Here is a 24,762-nt window from a genome sequence, read left to right on the forward strand (position 1 = left end):
TGCTCCCACCACCGTGTTTCACTGTAGGGATTGTATTGGACAGGGGATGAGCAGTGCCTGGTTTTCTCCACACATACCGCTTAGAATTAATGCCAAAAAGTTCAATGTTGGTCTCATCAGACCAGAGAATCTTATTTCTCATAGTCTGGGAGTCCTTCATGTGTTTTTTGGCAAACTCTGTGCGGGTTTTCATGTGTCTTGCACTGAGGAGAGGTCTCCGTCGGGCCACTCTGCCATAATGCCCCGACTGGTGGAGGGCTGCAGTGATAGTTGACTTTGTGGAACTTTCTCCCATCTCCCTACTGCATCTCTGGAGCTCAGCCACAGTGATCTTTGGGTTCTTCTTTACCTCTCTCACCAAGGCTCTTCTCCCACGATTGCTCAGTTTGGCTGGACGGCCAGGTCTAGGAAGAGTTCTGGTCGTCCCAAACGTTTTCCATTTGAGGATTATGGAGGCCACTGTGCTCTTAGGAACCTTGAGTGCTGCAGAAATTCTTGTGTAACCTTGGCCAGATCTGTGCCTTGCCAGGATTCTGTCTCTGAGCTCCTTGGGCAGTTCCTTCGACCTCATGATTCTCATTTGCTCTGACATGCACTGTGAGCTGTAAGGTCTTATATAGACAGGTGTGTGCCTTTCCTAATCAAGTCCAATCAGTTTAATTAAACACAGCTGGACTCCAATGAAGGAGCAGAACCATCTCAAGGAGGATCAGAAGAAATGGACAGCATGTGAGTTAAATATGAGTGTCACTGCAAAGGGTCTGAATACTTATGACCATGTGATATTTCAGTTTTTCTTTTTTAATAAATTTGCAAATATTTCTACATTTCTGTTTTTTTCTGTCAAGATAGGGTGCTGAGTGTACATTAATGAGAAATAAAATGAACATTTTTGATTTTGGCAAATGGCTGCAATGACAGAAAGAGTGAAAAATTTAAAGGGGTCTGAATACTTTCCGTACCCACTGTATATATCCCCCTTCTCTGCAGTTCTGATAGTTGGCTGACTTCTCTCCGTGTTGCCCTTATTTTTGCCTCTAACCTCCTTCTCCAGGCAGGGTACTGCTCCTTGGTGGTGGAATGTATTCTGTGGCCAAGCATCTCAAGGATCACTGTTGCCGTGGTGTATATCAGCTTGTTGGTCTCGGTGATGGTCACAGTGGGGATTGTTTGTAATGCTGCATTCACATCTTCTAGTAGACTTTCAGAGAGTACTTCACTTAGTCTTGGTAACCGGCTGCGGAGGTTCCAGGTGTCCATCTTGCCTACGATCTTCATTCTCAGGTCACCTGCTCTTGTGTTGAGCGTGTCGGGGCTTGTCATTGGGGCTTGATACCCAATCTCGGGTGGGGGTGGTGTTGTTTCCCCCCTGACCTGGCGTCCTGGCTAACTGCCCTCCATGAACGCCTGGCAGCTCAAATGAACCAGCTGCTAATGGATGGGACCCACCCAGAGTGGCTAACTGAAGGCAGGCCAGTCCTGATCCTGAAGGACCCCCAAAAGGGAGCAGTCCCATCCAACTACCGTCCGATAACCTGCTTCTGCACAACATGGAAGCTCCTGTCGGGCATCATAGCGGCTAAGATGAGTAGGCACATGGCTCAATACATGAGCGGGGCCCAGAAAGGAATAGGTAAGGACACCAGGGGAGCAAAACACCAACTACTGGTGGATAAAGCGGTCGCTCGAGACTGTAAGACCAGGCAGACCAACCTGTGCACCGCCTGGATTGACTACAAGAAAGCCTACGACTCAATGCCTCACACATGGATCCTGGAATGCCTGGAGCTGTACAACATCAATAGGACCCTAAGAACCTTCATAAGGAACTCAATGGGACTGTGGAAAACAACCCTAGTAGCCAACCTCAAGCCGATAGCACAAGTCTCCATCAAGTGCGGCATCTACCAAGGAGATGCTCTGTCCCCGCTGCTGTTCTGCATAGGCCTGAACCCCCTCAGCCAGATCATCACTAAGACAGGCTTTGGATACCGACTGCGAAATGGGGCAACCATCAGCCACCTCCTGTACATGGATGACATCAAGCTGTATGCCAGGACTGAACGAGACATCGACTCACTGATCCATACCACCAGGATATACAGCAACGACATTGGAATGTCATTCGGACTGGACAAGTGTGGTCGAATGATAACAAAGAGAGGGAAAGTTGTCAGGACTGAAGGAGTTGAACTCCCAGAAGGCAGCATAGCGGATGTTGAGGGGAGCTACAAGTACCTTGGAATCCCACAGGCAAATGGGAACCAAGAAGAAGCCGCAAGGAAAGCAGCCACAGCCAAATACCTACAGAGAGTAAGGCAAGTCCTAAGAAGTCAGCTAAATGGGAAGAACAAGGTCCAAGCCATCAACACCTACGCCCTGCCGGTCATCAGATACCCCGCTGGCATAATAAGCTGGCCAAAAGAGGACATAGAAGCCACGGATGTCAAGACAAGGAAGCTCCTCACAATGCATGGAGGACTTCACCCCAAATCCAGCATCCTGAGACTGTACGCTAAGAGGAAGGAAGGAGGCCGGGGACTGGTGAGCGTCAGAGCCACCATCCAAGATGAAACGGCCAAGATCCATGAGTACATCAGGAAGATGGCCCCAAGAGATGGAATACTTAGTGAATATCTCAGGCAGCAGAAGCCCGATGCAGAGGACGAAGAGCGAGAACCATCATGGCAGGACAAACCCCTGCACGGCATGTACCACTGACAGATACAAGAAGTGGCTGATATCGAAAGGTCCTACCAGTGGCTGGAAAAAGCTGGACTGAAAGACAGCACAGAGGCACTGATCGTAGCAGCACAAGAACAGGCCCTAAGCACAAGATCGATAGAGGCCGGGATCTACCACACCAGGCAGGACCCTAGGTGCAGGCTGTGCAAAGATGCCCCTGAGACAATCCAGCACATAACAGCAGGTTGTAAGATGCTAGCAGGCAGAGCGTACATGGAACGCCATAACCAAGTGGCCGGCATAGTGTACAGGAACATCTGTGCCGAGTATGGGCTGGAGGTCCCAAGGTCAAAATGGGACACACCTCCAAAGGTGAGGGAGAATGACCAAGCTAAGATCCTGTGGGACTTCCAGATACAGACCGACAAACAGGTGATGGCTAACCAACCAGACATAGTAGTGGTGGACAAACAACAGAAGAAAGCCGTAGTGGTAGATGTAGCGATCCCAAGTGACAACAACATCAGAAAGAAGGAACATGAGAAGCTGGAGAAATACCAAGGGCTTAAAGAAGAGCTAGAAAAGATGTGGAAGGTGAAGGCAACAGTGGTCCCCGTGGTAATCGGCACCCTCGGGGCTGTGACCCCCAAACTGGGAGAGTGGCTCCAACAGATCCCAGGAACAACATCAGAGATCTCAGTCCAGAAGGGCGCAGTGCTAGGAACAGCTAAGATACTGCGAAGAACCCTCAAACTCCCAGGCCTCTGGTAGAGGACCCGAGATTGAGGAAGACACACCACCCATAGGGGTGAGACGGGAATTTTTTATATATATATATATGTATATATATATATATATAATTAACTCATTGTATTTTTAGTTTATTTTTTGTACTTTGCTCAAATGTTAAACATGAGAGTTTTATCCTCTGATCAATCAGATGAATTACAAAATACATGTTTTCTTAAGAGATCCCAATAGGATAGCCAACATTAAAAAGTAATACTGTCCAGGTTTTACACTATTATTATTTCACATTATTATTACAGAAGTACTACAAGTATTGAACAGAGCCTCCTGAGATTGCAGACTTTTCTTCAGTATTTTACAATTTCAATGGTACCACTCCATGAACAGATTTTTTTTAATGAATAGGGAAAGATCTTAAGATATGAGAGGGTGTCAGACATACAGTACTGTGTTTAATATTTCATTGACAAGTAGTAACAGAATCATTAAATCACTGAGTTTGTCTTTTTCTTACCCGCTACATGTAAAAACAGAAGTCCCTGCTCTATATTAATGAAGTCTATGTGGATTTGGATGGCAGACATAGACGTCCAGTATTTTATTTTATATTTTGTTTTGATCGTGGCCTGAGTTGATGGCTGGTGTGGGGGATGTATTAATTATTCAGGTGGAGAACTCCTTCATTTTCGCTCAGGGAGTTTTGGGGGAAATGAGGTCCAGGTCACTCAACAACCGTGGCTCTTGTGGGAGTCTGTATTCAAAAAGCTACTCATCTCTTGAGGTTAAAGGTTTTGGTAGTGACACTCTGGTAATGGAAAAGCTGACAATAAGCGCATAGCACACAAAAATGTAAGTGAATGGAAGTGAACACAACAACACATGATAGAGTTCTTTTCTCGTACATGGTTTGGTACATTTGTCTACCACAGTTACTGAGCTGCTCTAACTCTGTGTATTTACAGGCATTAAGTAAGCAGATTGCAGTTGACTTTCTTCATTAATCTGATTTCTGAAACCTGATGTATACCAGAAACCAGGCTTTTGTAATCGGGTTAGGGGATTAGAAACCTAATTTTCCTAGATACGTTTCTGATAGCCATGTGTATGTATATGTCTAATATAGTGTAGTTACATGTGCATGTCACAGTCTAGAAGCAGTATGAGTATAGCTCTGACTGCAATGCGACAAGATCCACGCTTTTGATTAAAATAATAATAAAACTCAAGGAATCTTATAGACATCCAACTAAGGTTTCCACCTGTTAAGAGTTGACAGTTTTATAATTCAGATGCATTCACACAGTAAGGAAAATTGTGTACTACAGAGCCACTTCTCTTTCAGCATCACAGGCCTCGCAACACACACTCTGTCTGTTTGAACTCTGTCGCCTTGAAAGTAAATTTGTATATTAGTGATCTGCATCAACAAATATGTTTTGAAATAAACTTAATGCCACCTGGATTATATTGTTATCAAAACAATGTAACAGAGAAAATAAGTTAGTAAGAAATGTAATTTCTAGGAGACAGAGATGCAGCATGTTGTATTATCATTACAGTTATTGTTGAAAAAGTAAGCCATGCTTAGAAAAAAAGGTTGGGGCTTGAGAAAATATCTGATTACTGACTTAATGCATGTGTATAAAGAATTAGAGTAATGTGTTACTCAGCTTCCTGTGTAAGACTTTTTTTCTGAGTAACCTGATTTCATGCACACAAACAGTCCTAATGTACAAAATCCTGTGGCACTTTATGTTTAGATTTTTATCTCTCACACAACACCATCAGGGAGGTCCTTGGTTGTTCCCAAATTCATTGTGCAGCATGACAAAGAGCTCAAACTTACAGTCAGAGACAAACAAAAAAAAAAAAACCTCTCTTCACAGACTAGAAGAATAAGGAGTCATGGTGTGGCCCCCACAGAGCCCTAATCTCAATATCATGGAGTCAATCTGGGATCACATAAAGAAACAGAAGACATGGAGACAAACTAAATCCACAGTAACACTGCGGCAAGTTCTCTCTGATGCTGAAACAACCTACAGTACCTGCCAAATACATTGACAAACTGTCAACTGTACCTACGCAGTTGAACTGATGCTCTTTTGGAGGCAAATTGGTGGTCAAAGCAAATATTAATTTCCTTTAGTTTTTTTAATTTGTTTTCTGCACTTTGTATCCAGTTAATTGCTCACTAAAAATATTCATGATATTATTTTGAATGCATCCTGAATTTCTTTTTAATAGGTAATAAGTGTGTGTATGTATGTTTTGAGGGATTAGGATACAATTGTTATTGACAAATAACTAAGATTTAAAGCAGAGTAGATAAAGTACATTTAGAGGAAGTAAAAGTTGGAAAAGGATATTTCTGTAACAGAAGATAATGTAAAGAATGTGAGTTAATGTTGTGGAGGCAATAGTAACATAATGGCAGCTGGACTCATTGACTAGAAACTGAAGTGAGAAAAAGTGAGACAAATACTGGGCAGCAAAAATGGGCTCATGAGACCGACAGATAATGGTCAGGCTCTTAAGGTTTGATAACTGACTATCCATTCTCAACATCAAGTTAGCCTAGGCCCGGACAACGTTATCCATCAAGATCTCGCCATTTCTGTTCAGAGGACAAGTGGCCAGCAGGTCAACCTGCAGAGCTGCCTGTGGAGGAGCAATAAAACCAGCTTGACAAAAAGTGGTGGCCAGACTGTAAATCAAGAAACACACATCCTGCATTTCCTCAGTTCATGTTCATTGTTAATTCTGTTGTTTTTTTCTAATTCACTCCACATGTGATCATAGTGCTGTTTTTCTTTCAAATACAACCATACACACTAATGCCCATGAATGAAACACATAACAGCCACAAAGACATTAACAACCCAACACTGATGTTTAGTTTTACATCTTTGTTTACCATAATCTGAAATGAGAATAAAATAAATGCAGCTTTGAGATCAGCTCTATGCGTCGTTATGATGCTTGCATTATATTTACATCTTTGTGTTATTTTACAGCATATGGAGACAAAACCCAAGCTCTTTCACCTTGTTGACGTCTATCACAGTTGGTTTTCAGTTTAATCAGTGTACTTCTATGTTGTTTGCCCTCGTCTTTATCTGAAATATTTTTAATGAGCCCTTTGATGTTTCTTTTTTTAATCTCCCTCTGCTTTATCACTCTCATGTAGGAGTAAACATGACATGCTCTTAATTAGGAGCTGTGGAAATCAAAAACAAATCAAAAGCAAAAGCGGACTGAAGGTTTCCGAAAGAAAATCAAAAAGTCTGTACAAATTAAACAGCTAACATGCAAAAAACAAGACTCTTCACCTTTGTCCATATTGGATGGTTTAAAGGTGACATTACTGGCATATTGCATCTGTGCAATCAACGGTTTCTTTACTGTGTCTAAGCAGAACAACAGACAGGTTTTCATTTCAATCACTTACTTCCTTTGCTTGTTCTGGTCTGTGACAGAGGGTGGACACAGCAATAAATCAGAAGGTGCAGTGATTGTCTGGGACAAAAAGCACAGCTCTTTTGGGCCTCAGTGACTGAGAACAACAAAGTTGCACTCTTGATGGATATGCCAATGTCTGCATAACCATGCACTGCTGATTTGTTGGCGAAGAAACAGAAGGAAACAGCTCGAAAAATACAACATGAAATACAGCATAAAATACAAGGTCTACGAATGCAAGAAACTGCACTCTGCACTTAGGGCACAGAGGACAAAGTGGTTTTACAGTGACTACAATGTAGTCGTTATTTTAATAACTGTAAAATCCAAGTAGTACATCTCATTAAAAAAAATGTTGTAGTCCAAAAATAACCTGCAAAAATTACATCAAATTTGACACAAAAGAAAATCCATATTTATTGTCATAGTATCATTAACCTCAGTCACATCAAACCTTAAAGCATAGATGGAAGTATAATCCGGTGTGCTCATTCATGAGGAAACAGAGAAAAACAGCCTCAGGCAGTCACCATTTGCAAAAACCAGTGGGTTAAATGTGCTGCACCTTTCACATCATCTGTTAGGGGTGAAGAAACAAGCTAAAGGCCAGTAATGAGGTTTATCAAGCCTCAAGTGACAAGAAGCTGCCAGTGCTAAAACAACTAAAATACCACCAATATCACAACAGTTGTGAAGCTTTTACAAATAACTTTCTTATTTGGAGGTTGAACATCGTAACAAAAGATGAAGTGAAATTTGCATTCACGCCAATTTTTTTTTATGAAAATTAAAATTACTGCAGTTATTGTGCATTTCTTTTTTTTTTATACTTTCTTTATTTTTCAAAAGGGGATAAAACATTTGAGACATCAGAGAGCTACCGTTGCTAGGAGACAAGCTGTAACTATCGTGGAGTGCTACTGAGAGGAGCATGTCATATCCCTGTATAGCCCACCAACACTAATACAAGGCATATTTCCCCTCCACAGAGTGCTGTTTATGCACCCTCCACAGCTCCATCCTGATCTTCACCATCAACTTTGCTAAAAGTTTTTACAACACAGAAAAGGTAGCTAAATGTTTTGGCTGTTTGCTTCAGTGCACTACTAAAAATGAACCTGCCAGCCAACAGTAAATGGTCCTCCCATGAGGCATCAAGCAGTATTTCAGCCTGTAGAGACAGCCAGTCAGTGTCGAACCTGAGGCTGCTTAATCAGATGCACTGGCCAAGAGAGCTTGCAGTGCAGAAACGGGAGGTTTTAGTTGCTCTGTGTGTCAGTTCTGTAATCAGAATGCAGCAGTTGATGTGCTCTTACATTTCAAACATTGCTATGAAAAAAAGACATTAACATCCTGCTCTGTACTCACACTATCATGAGTCATGACTCCGCTACAGAACGTATAGGTTGAGGGAGAATTTTATCTAACATTAATTCCAACAATACAATGACTTATATAATTATCTCCAAAACTCTGTGCTGCGTTGCAAAAAGTGAAACCCACCCTTATCAGTGTGCAGCAGATGCCCCACAAAAGCACATGTCAGGGGAGTTTTTGCACAGCGCTGGGTTGCACCTCAGGCCAAGCAGACTGAATGGCTGCTGATGGCTGTACCGGGCTGACAGAGCACTGCCCCACGGCTGTATCTCCCTATCGTGTTTTGTCAGAAGAGCCAAAAGCTTTTAGAGTGCAGTCTTATGAAAAAAAAGATTCATACTATAGTTATAGCTTCAATCTCAACATGCATCAATATTAACCCTGTGATCTTACAAGCAAAGACCAGGTTTTTTTCTGAAATTTGTTAAAGAAGAAACTTGGAGCATCGTCTTTGTTATTACTAGAAGCTGTGACTAATAAGTTAACATTTGACCACATGGCACAGGACACAGTATATACATCTTGCCTTTAACATTTCCGACGGCAACAAACACATCCCTTTTCAGAGGACTACACATGGTAACTGAAATACTGTGTTGTAAAGAAATCATTGTGGAGCTGTGATGCACCAACTGTTGTTTTCCTCAGTGTACGATTCAGCTGAGACATCCCAATGCAAATAAAAACCAAGTTCTGAGTATTATCTTTCTTTCGGGAGAATGTGTAATGACTTCATTTCTGCACAATAGCACCTCCTTAAAATGGATTGGATCTATTTTTATGCTAAGCAGTTGCAATCTAGAGGCATTTGTGAATATTTGATGGTTTGCACTTGCACCAGGAAGAGACACAGACAGGGGATGTCTGTGCTTTAGGCATTAACTGCTCAATAATACAACCCAACCAGTTGAGTGCTCATTGTTTAGTTAATTTAAAGCAACAGGAGATTCAGAAACAATACAAATAGCAGTGTGTTCCAGTTCTTTTATTTTCCTCTTCCACTTTTTTTTTTTTTGTAGTAGTCTTCCAAACACCTCATTTTTGTTTAATATAATTCTGTTTGTTTTGAGTTTGAAGCTTTGAACCTCATATTTCTTAGCTATTGTTTAAATTTATATATCCAAGCATATGAAGGTAATCTTGTGCTGGTGTATGTCATGGAGTTTTGATGGGAAAATATGTTTTTGATTTGTTTCTTAAAAAATAATAACAGTCAAATGCGTCATTAGTGTGTCCTAGTATTTAAAGTTATTACAGCAGAAACAGATTATTTGTTTTTATTAGAAAAAAAAAAACATGATTCCTACTAGGGCTGTGCAATTATTCAAATTTTGATTTCAGTGTAATTGAGAAAAAGACTTATTTTGCCACATTCTGTCTCGCTTATTTTGCCTTGTGATCTGAATGACACGACATGTTCGCCACTCCTGAGACCTAAACTCACGTCAGCCTATACTGTCAGCGCAGCAAGTTGTGTTTGTTGGTATTTAAAAATCACTGTGAGTGAAGCTGGTGGAGGGAGAGCCATTTTCTGGAATTCGAGGAATCCAACGTGGATCAAAAACATATTATGTGCAAAATTTGCTACATGGTTTTGTCTGCAGCATGTTTCCAAGGTGAATGAGTAAACGTGTTAAATGGTCGTTTCACATTTCAATATTTAGTTACTGCAAATTAATCGATCATTTAAACTTTCCTATATAAAATCAGTCAAAGATGTGCATCATGTGAGAATAAAAGATATCCAAAGATGCTCAGGCATTTTGACAGAACTTTACATTTTATATTAAATAATCCATAATAATCTACTGTCTACTGACTAATTAATTCATCAAATTATACATTTTAGAAAATAAGTTCTATACAGCTACAACACGTGAGTCAGGTAAATTGGTTTTGCATTTACCAGATACTGTGCTGTTCTTTGACAGTCACTGTAAAGAGCTATAAAACACTTTTACAACATTTTCATTTCATGAACATGATTGAAGGTGCTTCTCTGTGAATTACACATTAACAAAGCTATAAAAGCTTCAGGTGTATAGGAGATTCATCTCACTTTGGACGCTTCTGAAAGGACTGTTAGACAGGCTGAAAGACAAAGCGCAAAGAGGAAATCCTTTCCTCCTCACTTTTGTTTTCTGTAATAGCAGTCTCGTCCTTCTATTATTTGCGATTTAGAAAGAGGACCTTTTAGTGGTTAAGGCCAAATAAAAGACATCAAAATGCTGAGTTGTGTAGCCTTTTAGTATTTGCATTTTCCTATAAGATGAAAAGAAATTATTAGGGTAAATTTCCACATCATATTTTAAAGATCAAGGCTCAACTTCAGTCTTTGCAGAGTTCAGAAGAGTTCATGACAATTCAGTGGTTTATTCTTATGTCATGTTTCCATGTTTGTGATTCAATCTAAAGAGGACCAGAGGTAGACAATTTCACCATTTTTTCCACATAATATGTATGAATTAACCTATATACAATGAAAACAATTCAAGCATTCATCTGTACATGAGGGATGTTACTATATTTTCTGAAGTTAACCTGGTATGTTTGGGGAATGGAAATAAAAAGTATTAATGGAAAAATTATATTCAGTAATTATACAAAATCCGCCTAAAGACCATTCAAACTGGATCAAAGTTAACCTGGGACTTCATGTGATTGACGACAAGGCTCACTAAGCCTTTTTGCACCTTGTTATTGGCACATTTTTACAGTTTGCTTTGTGATCTGGAGCACACGCTGCCTGTTTGCAGTGAAGACTGTTTCTGTCTTTGTAGCATCTGCATTTGAAGGCAGTCTGTGCAAATAATGGGTACATGAAAATGTAGCAGAAGTAGAAGTTTCAAGACATCTGTGTCAGTCAGTTTTGCACAGACAAAGATACCTGGATCTCTGTAAGTGTATTCTTCTTAACATGTTTTTACCTCTAGTTAAAAATTGCAAAGATAAAGAAAAAACGTCAAACCTCTTGCGTACAAATTCTAACAATCAAAATATTGCACAACAGTGTTTCCTGTTGGCTGAGATTGAAAGTTAGTGAATCACAACACTAAGGGCAGCATGCATTCGTTTGCAACAAAGTTTGCAGCAAAAAAAAAAAAAACGCACTCTGGAAGGGGTAAAATCACAGTTTAATACACGTGATATTGAAATTGCCTAGGTTCCCTCCTCTGGAGAAATAAATTCTGTCCAAATAGAGCTTAAATTTCTATTTTAGAGATTATAAATCAGGCTGATTAGTATAGCATGAAGGACAGAGACAACCTGTGTAATCACTACAAATCACAGAAGGACCCCAAGTAATTTTTGTCCTGCGTGAACAGAGTTTCCCTGATAAGATGTAGAGATGAAGATTTACATTGGTGGGGCATTCGAGCATGCTTAGACGTTTGTGGTAACATCCATGCCTAGTGTTTTTTCCTTGATTAGTGGGCCTGTAGCTCATCAGTGCAATGCTTTGTGGCAGATAACTCCAGTTCCAGTTTTGTCTTTATCAGCAATGGATTAATGATGAGTGAAGGCTGGGAAAATGTACTTTGATAGAAGATCTCAATTATAGTTAGCTTTGATGAATTTTGTTCTGAGGCCACAGTAAATCACTTCTATCTTGTCAAGTCTCACCCTGTAACCCTGTGCCACCCTCCCTCATCATAACCTCACATAATTAACAGCTGACTCCACAGACAAATCGAATACTACATAGATAGAAAGATCCGCTTCTTTCTGTGCAGCTTCAAACTAATGCATGAAAAAAAATGCCTCAGGAAACACAATTCTGTCAGTTTAAAAAGGTTAGTTAATAGATCTTTAGTGATGTTTTTGATTAACGTTGTGTACTGACCGCACACATCAATTTCCACAGAGGATGCACACACATGCATCAAATTCAAGCAGCTGGAAGCTGGATGATGGTCGGTGCGAACAACCATCCAGACAGATGCTGAATGCACCAGCTTAGCTGAGAATCAAAACTTTTTGATGCAGCCCCCACTTGTTGGTAACAGCTGCTGCAGGTGAGGTAACGTGTTATACTGTTGTGTATGGAGGGAATGGGGTGTGAAGGGTGCTCCTAAGGTTGCCTTCTGCAGTCTCATCATTAAATATTAACAAGTGCAAGAAATATTAATCACATACTAAAATTAAAGTTTCTAATGCAAATAAAAAATTACTCAGTGAGCTAACTTATACAATATGCCATGTGAGAAAAATGACACAGTAAGTTTGCATGTTTATTACAACACTCATCAGTATTACAATATAGGAAACCTATGTTGAAACAGGAAATTATCAAGTCTACAAGTGTGATTTTAGTCAACACAAATATGTACAGTATATACAGTATATTATTAATTGTGTTTATAATTTGTTTTCCTGTTTCATTCTTTCAGCTACTTTAACATATTAAGGAGTCTATTTGATTTAATACCCTTTCAGAGAATTCTTCATCAGTCCTGAAGGAAATGCATAATGCAATATATTGTTTACTCCTTTACTATTATTTATTTATTTTTTTTTTTGGAAAGTAGTAATGTGATTTACACATTTTAAATGGCTGTAGGAATTATTGTCTATCTACAGCTTCAACCAAAGATGGTCTAAAATTAGAAAAGAGAAATTAGGGTGTCCTTCTTCATGTGAAAATGACTCCACAGTCATTCATACAGCAGATGAAAACATTTTGTACATAATGGCATGGGTGTGTTTGAAGCAGAGTACACTTCCTTACTCAGGGCCATTAATTATAAAAAAGAAAGTGCAGGGGAGAAGTGAGAAAAAAACATCCGCTGACAAATCTCTAAAGCAGGAAGCAACAAAACACCAGTTTGTACTTACTGCTCTTGCCTTTGCTGAAAGTCCATGATTTGGGGTTTCTCAAAGGTGTGACGCTGTTATAGCAGTATGAGATACTCATCATTAAGGGCAAAAAAACCTGCTGCATTTAATAAGGTAAACACATTATCTCTTAAAAGTGAAGAATGCAATCAGAATCAACTTGGCAGGCCAACTATGATTTAGAATATAAGGAATTTGACTGGTTTTCAGAACCTCTTGGGATACATTATAACATGCAGGTGGGTTTGGATAAAACTCTCTAGTGATGTGTGTTAATTTTAACCTCACAGACCCTGTGTGTGTGTGTGTGTGTGTGTGTGTACGTGTCCAGTGTTGCACCTCCTTTTTGATCTAATAATCATTTCTGCCTGCTTAAACACATCTTTTTTCAGAAAATGCATCAATACTCATAATATTGAGACATCTCTAGTGTAACCAGTTATCAGTGTAGCCCAGTGAATGTCTCTTATGACGGCTGCCATATGCTTCAAAACAGGACATGTAGTAGAATCACTGCTGAACGTACACATATACAAAATTAGTTGGACTTTTTCAACATTTATAGAACAGGATTTGTGGGCCTGCACTAACAAGTGCTCAAAAAAAAGGAAAGTGACCAGTGGAGATGGTGGGTGTAGTCCTACCTTGGTTGTATATTTTGCAATGAGGCACAAGACGTGATTTTAGAGTTTCTTTTGTTCAATTATTCAAGTTTTTTCTTCCTTCTGGTTTTGGCAAAATATTGACTTGGTGAAAGACGTCCCATCTTGTGCTTCAAGTCAACACTTATTTTTTGCAGCGTTATTCCATAATCTTTAGTTTTCTCTCATATTAACTACATGGTTTCAGTTTTAAACTAAGAGCAAGTTATGTGATGCATTAACTATATCATCCCACTACCACTACCACATTTAGTATATATGATTCTTTGTCGATAACCACACACACACACACACACACACACACACAAACAGTTTAGGGCAGCATTACATTTCCCACTAAATGTGCGACATGTAAAACTGCAACTAGTTCTATTTCAATGAAGGTTTAGGAGACAAGAATGGACAGTTGTGCATTTAGCACCGTGATGATGCAGATATTTTCAGGAGCTGGCAGAAAACAAAGCAGGCCAGAAAGATGACTCCATCGGGACACTCATGTTGCTCTGCTGAATGAAGGCAGTTACTATATTTGCTAAAGGTTGTCAGTCAGCAGCATTTGATAAGCTGCATCCCTTTCACAAGTGTTCTTGCGAGTTTCTTTAGGAAACCTTCTGTTTCGTATTAACTGAACATCATAAAATGTTCTTAAACGAACTCCCACCAATGAAGTTCTCAGAAATGCACCACTGTATATTAGTGTATACTGATAAAAGACCTGTTGTCAATTTGCACTTGCGGGGACTAAAAAAACTACACGGAGAATGTTTGTAAGAGCGAACTGATCTATTTAGTAGAAATTGTCAAGGGACGACCTTTGAATCGACACTTGTAAGAGGGTTTTACACATCTAATTTATTCTCTTCATGATAATTTGGCCCTCTGGAGTCCGAATAATTAATTGTTTTCATTACCAAACATTCTCCAGGGCATTCATATGCCTGTATTTCAATAACTTCTCGATTTATTAGAATTACCACTTAGAATGTCCCCTGTTTTATATTCTGACTCCTGACTCTCCACTGTCTCACACCGTCTGCAGCCCTGCCTACAGGCTGCAAACAGCAAGTGTTGACAGATGAATCATCCACATAATAAATCTACAGCAGAATGTTTATAGAGACCAACGTTTACATTAATTTCATATCTATCAATTATGAAAACAGCAAAGCTTCTTTTCTTCACTGTTTCTCAACAGAAGCAAAGGCCTTTTTCAAATTTATGTTGGTTATATACAGTAACCTGAGAAGCACTATCGCTACAGTGATGAATTCACAAAAACCTTTAAGGGCTTGGGATATTACAGTACAAGCACACATGCAGCATACAGCAGTCTGTCGCACCTCTGTGTGTGTGTGTGTGTGTGTGTGTGTGTGTGTGTGTGTGCGTAGAGCTTCACATAGAGAAAAACAAAACTGAAGACTTTGTAGATTTAAACTCTCAAATATCAATAAAGCCGTTAAAAATTATTACAGTTTATTTATAATCCCAAAATATCCACATGTTAGCATTGTTTGAGGATATGTACAAAATTAATGTAAGGGCATAAAGTTGTAAGCTGCAGTGTTATACAATAAAGAAATAGACACCAGAGGACACTAGAATCATTAGCAATGTAGATGATATAAGCATAGTGGACAAAACATTTAAACCTCTTCTCAGTATAACAAAATAGAGCCCAAAAATATGAATTAAAATATTAATAATGCTGAAACAATGGCTTTTTTAAATTGTTTCAACAATTCTAACCTCTGTGAGTATAGACTTTACAGGAGTTTTATGTTAGTCTGGTTTTAGCTAAATGTACCTAATAAACTTCCAGTGTGTTTTCTAGAAATGGTTATTTGACATTTCAGAATTTTGGGGGCTTTCCTAAAACTACATTGCATTATTAGTCAGGAGATGTTAAATAACTTCCTTCTATTATCTTCATCTCATTACATTTCAGCACTTTTCTGCCAGTTCTAACCTGCCCAGCCACGTCTCTCTCCGCCCAGCAGCAGTTCCCAGTGATTCCTGTTGTTCTCCAGCCTAGAGGTCAACCAATTACTCGGTCGACCGATTAACTAGGTTGATTATTGCCATTGTTCACATAATCTGCATTGGCCGATGGCTGAACATATTAAGCCGATTAACGGGCAGATGCACCTGCAGGCAGCCCAGTGTTGTTGTTGTGGGACCTGCCCCTTGTGTCAGTCAAACTGCCTTTCCACCCGGCCTCAGTGGATGCGGACAAGTGGAGGTTACCTAACTTTTGTAAAAGTAAAACGAAGAATATCATGGTAGAAAGCTTTATTTAAACACCCCTGAAAAATGAATAATAATGTTCAATAATAATGACCTATTATTAACTAACCTTAGAGTTTGTGAAGGTGTTAATTCTGCAAACTATTTTTGTAATTTGCCATGCACATAAAAAAAAAACAATAAGAAGAAGGTAGAGTGGACATTAACCTCAGCAAATACAGTTGTTGATTGTTATGACTATGAACAGTGTCATCAGTACTGTGACTTAGAAAGTGTGTGGTTATAGTTAAATGGTGTGAATACTGTCAAATAACGTGTCTTAGATACACGTGTGCCAGGTAATGAGCTACTGTACTGCGATGTGAAACTGCAATAAAATGCAGTGTTATAAATTATTATTCTTCAAATTCAGTTTTATGTTTAGATTAAATGTAACAGTGACTTTCTTCCACATGGCTAATTAGCCCACACAGTTTTTTGATCAAACGACACATATTCACTGTGCAATTACACAAGGAAGTGTATTTACATGTTATGGACAGTGAATTAAAGCATTTGAAATCTGTTCTTCCACATATGGATATAAGGTCGAAAGAACAAAATGACATTATCTGACTGCATTGCACCTAAGCAAACCCAATATTCAATTATAATAATGTTATAAACTGATATGGATAAATTTATATGTCTTATTAGATTATTGATTCTGCGACTGGATGTTAAGTTTACCTTTTGGTTGACAGCACAGACAGAAGGCAGAGAGGGAGAGGGAGTGAAGGGGAGAGAGCAGGATGGAGTCAGCAGAAAGATCACTAGGATCTAAAATAAGGCTCTGTATTAGGGCTGCACCAAATACTCAACTAAATCGACTAAGTTGATTACAAAAAATCGTCGAGGCAATTTCTTTTCCTTGAGTATTGGTTTAATTACTATAACTTGCGTTATCGGACCTGCTGTGCATAGGGATCATTGTTCCAACACGGACTGTAATCACTGTCGCACAACGTATTTCCGTATCAAAGCTTGGCACTATGGCAGAGAGCAAAACTGTCCCTAAAAGGCACAAAATGTCCAAAGTTTGGGATCATTTCAAACTTAAAAAAAAGATGATAACATGGTACAATAATCGTTGAAATATTCGGTAGAATACGTGACTCCAAAAATAATCGTTAGCTGCAGCCCTACTCTGTATTAATGTCACATTCTCCTTAGGGGCTGATCCTACAATCACCCTTGACTTTTAGACAAAATGTGAATAAACCCTAAAAGAAAATCGGCCAAAATAATCGGCTTCAGAAATCAGGCATTGGCTGCCCTGATTTCAAAAATCGGCCGTAGAAAAATCAATATCTGTGGATCTCTACTCTGATCATTACCTGCCAGCACACCTGCAACCTCATTCACCTTAGTTAGCCATTCAGTTTATGCTCACTACAGTCTTCAGCTGGTTTAGATTTCTTTTTAATTAATGCAAAAACAGGCTTACATAATGGTGAACATTTACAAACTAAATCACAAGGCAATCAACATTTCTTGCTATAAATAAATCATCATCGTGCATCTGTAAGAAAAAAGCTGCATTTTGCCTCTTCACTATGGCAGAAACACTTCAGTGGTTTGTTGCATCAATCTCATACCTGCTGAAGTAATGACCTCTCAGATTGCCAAATTAAAATTTGTTGCAGAAACAGTCCAATCAACACTTCAAGTCAGTAGGTGTCTGCAAATGTAGCCCATTTTAAAGAGAGATGTTCGCATATTTCTGCAACAGTGGAGATATTTGAGACAATATATCCTGATTCTTCCTTCATAACTTGTGCTCCCGTTTTCATACATCGGTGAGATCCATTTGGCATCTTATTAAACAGAAAATATCAGAAAAAAGATATTTATTCTGTATTGATACATTCTGTTGCCTTGTGTACAAAAAACAATCTTTTGTCTGATTTTTCCTCCCAGAGTAATGAGGACTGAGAAGCTGGAACTATGTATGAGTGCAATTTGTACTTTTCTAAACTGCATACCATTACTTGCATGCACAAGCCTGCACAGAAACACCTGCACACATCCATGTATGCACATGCTTTCGACCTCTCTTATTTCTCTCCCTCACTCATTTATTTTAACGTTGCACTCATTGTCGCTCTGGAAAATCACATCAGATGAACACCCAACATAACTGTCCTCTGAGTATCAACGGAAAATGCTGATTTACCGAGCTTCTCAATTGAGTTGACGGGTGCATTTGCTTGAAGCCATCTTGGGAACCGTCACTATCATTTGCAGCTAAATCAGCGCTGTGTTAATGACTAGCTATCGCAGGCCTCATGGCCATTCAATCAGACTACACACTGGCAAAGCACATCTCCAAAGGTCAAAGCAAGTCATGAAACAAGTTGCCTTTTCATGAACACCATCCATATAGAGCAGACCTCTGTTAAAACGGCATGTCTGTTACACCCTAAATTCATGTATCACACATGTATCTGGCAGTGTTTGCTCTTAGAAAAGTTTTTAGATTAGACTTTCTACTAATACACCAATAAACCTGCACTGACAATATGATTACTAACAGACTCCACAGAAGGCTTTGACTGATTAGGCTTTGAAACTGTGCTGTGATTGACTTCTTACTCGAATTACTTCAGCTGAAACCGTTATGATTCTTTGATTGTTCCAGTAATTTTTCAAACAAAACAATGTTGAAGATTTGTTGGTTCGAACCTGATGATTTGCTGTTTTTGTGATAGTATAAATTTAATATTTGGGAAACTATGAAAGTAGTTATCTGCAGCCTTAGTCACTTTAAACCAGAAAAAAAAATAATTTTGATAAAATAAACATTGATTAGGAAATATAAATAAGCTAAAGTATGTACACATATGAGCAGTAACACAGCTGTACAAAAGTAAACAATGACATATATGTACTTAATAACTATGTAACAAGTATGCAATCATGAAGTACTATAATAGTACAGTCATTTTTACCTATCACACTGTAAAGATTTTGAGGTATAACCAGACAAGGTGTTCTGTAGACCTTCACTAGTGCAGTAAAATGCAACAGCTAAATGTTTCCCAGGTTTTTGGTTTTGGTGGCATAAAGCAGAGAGTTTAGCAAACAGCCCTCATGGTGGGCGTGTGAGAACCTGCTCTGGCCAACTACCCAATAAATTCTCCTTGGCTGGCTGTACTTAATACAAGAAAGAGTTGAGCTGGTTTATGGGCTGTTGCTTTGCCCTGGTAACAGGCCACTTAACTTCATCACATAAGCTGACACCAGACACATCTCTTGACTACTTTTGACTACCACAGTAAGTCAGCTGCAGTAAAAGCTTCATTCTCACAGGCGCTGTCTCTCAGAGGTGTGGAAACTCATGCTTGCCTAAAACTTAGTGTATCATAAAGTCTGTGGCTGTGGGAATAATCTCTAAGCGTGGTAAGTCACAGTACGGAGTTAAATAATGTAATGTTCTGCACTTGTCTCACAACATATGAGAAAATGTAATTTTAGAGATGTCAAAAGAGCACTAATGATTCTCTGGCTCTGCTCGAAGCTCAGTGACTGTTGACGCCATCGGCCACTTACAGACCCGGATTATGGGTCTACATTTGCAGCGGATGCATTCAGAGCAATTATCAGGGAAATCCAGACAATACGGCACAGCCTTAAAGTGACAGGTCGTGTTGTTTCTACAGTTTTTATGGTTGCAAATTAACTCTGATATGACATCAACAGTCTCCTACTGCATTAGCCCAAACAGATTCTGTTGTGAACAATGACGCTGCACCAGAAAACTTTCAGAAATGACACTTGAAGACGTGCTGCTGAATTAATGCCTTATCCCTGCAGTTTATTTCAGGCGCCTGGAAAGAGGCTCACAAACACAAACAGTTAATAATGCCACTGCATGGCTGACTTGGTTTGTGGTCATGAGAAGATGAGTGCAGAACTAAAACAATGTTTGATATTCAGGACATGTTTTAAACTTATTACAGAAAGAGTGTCTTAGTTTTAAAGTTGCATACAAAGACACTGAACCACAGCCAGAGTTTGATGTTTGGGGAGATGTGTTAGTTTTCTTTCTGGTGGAGAATTAGATGAGAAGACTAGCACTTTCATTTTTAAGATAAATATGACACTATAGCCAGCAGCCAGTGAGCTAAGCATAAAGAAAATGTACCTATGTGCACCTCCAAAACTCAGTAATTAACATTCTATATTGTGTTTGTCTATTATTATTATTGTTGTTTAGAGTTTTACATGAAGCCCAAAGTGTGACATTGCTTGAGTGTTCGCAGATTATTCTGATTTTTTTTTTTTTTTAAAGATGAAATGATCTTTTGTGCCAGAGTAATAGAAATAGTCGGAACATGTACTTTGCAGGTAAGTAACTGGGGGACTCCTGAACAAAGCTCCGCCCCACAGATGCCTATGGGTGCCAAAACTGAAACGGAGACCTGTCTCCAAGAGGAATGTTTACCCAAGCCTAGCACAGAGCCTTATTGCTCAAAGAAGCATGAGTAGATTCCTGTCTGCATTTCACTTCTGCACCAGTTCTGTGCCATTACAAATTGGGACCTGCCCAGAGTGATCCTTCCCCCAGTGATGACAAGAATAGCTCCTTTAAAGACACAGAGCTGAAAGAAATTAACTATGTGTGTTCAAGCATAAAGTAACTGTACACCAGGAGGGAATGAAGGGCTTTAAGGACTTTGAGTCAAAGGATTCCAGAAATTCCAAAAAGCAGAAATTCAAAGCCAGAGGAAGGTGCGGAGAATTAGTTTCTAACAGTTTTATTAATAAACCTGAGATTCTTCAGCAAGTGACAACAGGAGATGTGGAAGAATAGATTTAAAAACTCTCTCTGCAGTTAATCTGTACACATATTCACTCTTACCCTGTACGGAATCTGAAAAATACACTGTGCTGTGTGCAGATTTCTTTCTACTGCCAGCACTAAACACTTTATTGGATTTTTGGCTCCCAATAAGGATGCATAAGGATTCTTCATGCTGCATTTTCAGGGTTGAGTGTAGTACATGATAAGAGAAACATATTTCTGAAATATATGCAGCTGGTTTCAGCATTGCCAACATTCAAATGAATCTAATAAAGGAATAAGCTTTTATTCAGCAGGATTAATAAAGAAAGAGACATTCACTGTCAATCAGGGGAGAAACGCTAAATATATAGTGATATAGAACTTTTTAAACATAATTACAAGAATTCAATTTTTTGCATTGGAGTCCATTTATAAGTAATGGCATTCTGTCACTGCCGGGTACAGCCTATGTGTATTACACCCTCCACATAACCTGATCTTTGCATTTCCAAAAGACACACAACAACACACTGCGATAACCTTTATCTTATAAACATATCTTGTGAATTAAAGGGAAAAAAAAGGTACTAACCCATTGAAACTTTCTCGGGAGAGAGCACAGACCATGTATATAAAGTATCAGAGAGAGAGAGAGCGGGAGAGCAGTTTTCTTCCAGCGTTAAGTTAAAGGAAAAGGAGGCTTTACCTTGTATGTGCTGGTTGACCACAGTCTCCAGCCGATCAAGCCTCTCCATGATCCGGAGAGTGTCGCCTCTTTTATCCCCCTCTAACTTTCTCTCGGGTAAAGGCATTGGGACTTTGATGTAAATGTTGGCGATGTAATTAGTAACCCATCCGACATAGAGCAGGCACACAATGTTGGTCATGCCGCTCAGGATTACGCATGTGGACACCAAAGTTTTGGTTCTCCTTGTGCAAGCCATGCCGACATCCCTCCATACAGCCTGCAGTATCCCGCTACACCAGAGGACTGGGCGAGAGTCGCCCTTAAAAAATAAGCACACAAAACAGAAACAAAAAAAAAAAACAAAACCCTGGAATAAATGAAGTTATTTCCAGAGACGGCGATGCCAATATCCGAAGCGCGGATTCTTTACTTCTGGAGTGCGTTGTGGGTTTTTTTTTTTTTTTTTTCTGGCGACTGTTAAACACAGGTTAATATCAAATATCTACAGGTGAAGCTTCCCTCTCTCGCTCCATTGCAAACCTCCGTCGGCTCCAGTTGCATTTGAGGATCAAGGAAACAGGAGAGACACCAGGCATCCTGCAGCAGCCAATGGGAGGGATGGCGAGGACTGACTGCCTCCCTCTACGCGTCCTCGCTGCGCACTGATTCACCGAGAAAGTGGATCTGACCGGACTCTTGCTATAGGCGAGGACACAAAGAAGCCGGTTACAGCCTATTTCTGTCCATACCAAGACACATTTGCGCCACAGCAACAAATATGACCACTGCACGTTAGATGTTTGATTCCTTACCTTGAGCACTCAGGCCAATCCAGCTGAAACATAAAATCTCTGAGAGTTATTTTTTAATGGTCCCACTATGAACATACTTTTGGAGTTTTTGCAATGAGATCTCTTCAAAGGAACTCCAAAGCTTAAGCTGCCTGCTGCAGTACTGCAACACACCACGAGATAGAGACAACGGGGCTGGATGAGAAACGAGGTGTGGTGGGGTCATGTTGTAGGTCTGGCTCTTGTCCAGCTGACTGAGACGCACATGGTTCAGATGAAGATGCGTTTTTTTGCAGGACCAGTGCAGGGAAAAGCTGCTCGGCAGACAAACAAAAATGCTGCTACCTGCGCATGGGAGACCTGCAGCAAACGTAACCTTTAACACATAGTGTCATAATTATGTATACCATGGACCTCCTCTTTGACGCAAGACCTCACTTTACAGTGTGATAGGTAAATGACTGTACCTTTATAGTCCAGACCCAGAGTATTTTTAATTTTATTTATGATTTTGTTCTCAGTTCTGTTACTTCTGCAGGAGGATAATACAGTCTTATTAAATGGCATAGCAAAAAGAAAAAGGCTTAAGAGGCTTGCAGCCATTGTGAGGAAGGTTTTTGGATGTGTTCACTTTTCAAAATAAAATTCAATTATACTTAGATTTACAAGAGTACAATATGCTCAGCACAACAGGGTCTCTGTGTTTGTATCTCTGCCAGTTGTTTGTTCCTGTTTCTTTTCTGTATTTATGAAGCTTGTTGGTTTGTCATTTCTTGCAGATTGTCCTACTCTTTAAGAGCCTAAAATAATTATTTTTTAAGGACATTCTTCATTTCTCTGTCACCGAGAAGCCGCTAAATGCACATGAAAACTGCAGTATCTGAATAAATGACAGGTCATGTACCATATTTTTCCAAAAAAACAAAAAAAAAAAACCAAAACAACTCTTGATTGTGTTTTGACAGTATTTTCCACTATATCCTCTCCAGATGATTATTTGCTAATAACGGCCTTTGTCATCCATCTGCCAGACAGCTACAACACAGCAGGCTGCCAGAATGAAAATAAAATAGTCAGTGATGAAAAAAAAAAAAAAAATTACAATAGCTTCCATTAATTATTTTCAAATTGAATACCCAGCAGTATTATGATATGTGAGCTTTTATACTTTTCCTGGATGCCTACATCATGTTTGTGAAGTATGACAAGCGAACAAAACAACACAAACGTCTTTGTTTGCAGTAGCATTTATAATTACTGACTTTTTAGAGTGAAATAACATTGAACTGTCTTCCTTTTAGGAGGCTGCTATCATAAGCGGGTGATTGATTCTACAAGCCTTTTCCTCGTTTGGGGTTTTGATGGTGGTGACTCTGATGGTGGTGTAGAGCACGGTCAGACACGTTGCTCCAACCTCGCCTATAAGTGAATGCTGAGTTGAGATCTGGCGCAATAAAGCCATAAAGCCACAGCATATGATTCACATTATTTTCATATTCATCAAACCAATCAGTATTTTGATTGTAAAGAACAGCAGAAAGAACACAATTAATCAACTGAAATGATAGCTGGCTGTTAAAAAACAAAAGCTTAAAAACCTGATTATTATTATTGTTTTCAAATTTGATTCATATCTATCATTTTATATTAAAAACATATGAGGGCATAATAATCAACCTATTTTGGAAGTAAAAGCACTTCAGTGTTACCCCACTGTTCTTGCCCCTAATAATCCAGATCTAATGACAGACCACCTCCTCTAGTCTGTCTTCTCAGCAGCAGCCATTTATGTCTGTGAGATGAACAGTGCATGACCATTCTACCCATTCATTTTGGCTAACAAACCTGCCGGAGTGCAAAAAGTTTGGGAAGAGTTTTTGTCTTTGCCAGTTACATGGATGTGATGAAAAAATTGTTTTCATGTTCTTTCGGCTTGATTAACCACATTTAAACCCTGGAGAGTCCGTTAAAAGTCAATATCCTGTTTGTGGGAGTTTATGTCCTCAGATGGTACAAACTATCCTCTCCTGAAGGTCTGTTATATAAGGTAAAAATGTTGACTATGCAAGGATGTAGTTCACAGTAATTTATGTAATTTAGAGCTGAAATAATGACTTAATACTAGGCAATCAACATTCAAATTATGAATGAATTCATGAATATTTTCATTGTTGATTGGAATCTAAAAACATATCTTTGATATAATTATGATTCATTTCAGTGATATTTGATGTAACTGTAATCTAGCTGTTTGGACATGCTTTGTCATTTTCTTGAATGGGAAAACAAATAGGTGACCGGAATCATTTTTAACCCTCCTCATACTGGAGCTCTTTATGAACCACTTTTCAAATTTCAGATGACATAAAATGAACTTCTGATATGAGAGTGGGAGAAATATTTGATTGAATTCTGATGAACCTCAAATTATTCTAATCA

The 24,762-nt window shown here is 39.2% G+C and overlaps 1 protein-coding gene across 2 annotated transcripts in view; it reads right to left on the minus strand.

Moving 5' to 3' along the window:
- The window catches only part of galnt18b (UDP-N-acetyl-alpha-D-galactosamine:polypeptide N-acetylgalactosaminyltransferase 18b), a 75,169-nt gene extending 53,215 nt beyond the window's left edge, over positions 1–21,954 (minus strand). For both annotated transcript variants that reach the window (XM_026320540.1, XM_026320539.1), the window contains exon 1: positions 21,551–21,954. In XM_026320540.1, the coding sequence (XP_026176325.1) occupies positions 21,551–21,788 (238 nt within the window). In that variant the 5' untranslated portion in view covers positions 21,789–21,954. The remainder of the gene's footprint in view (positions 1–21,550) is intronic.
- Between the last annotated feature and the right edge of the window lie 2,808 nt (positions 21,955–24,762).

The sequence above is a fragment of the Mastacembelus armatus genome, chromosome 3 (assembly GCF_900324485.2).
Source record: "Mastacembelus armatus chromosome 3, fMasArm1.2, whole genome shotgun sequence".
Classification (NCBI taxonomy): Eukaryota; Metazoa; Chordata; class Actinopteri; order Synbranchiformes; family Mastacembelidae; genus Mastacembelus; species Mastacembelus armatus.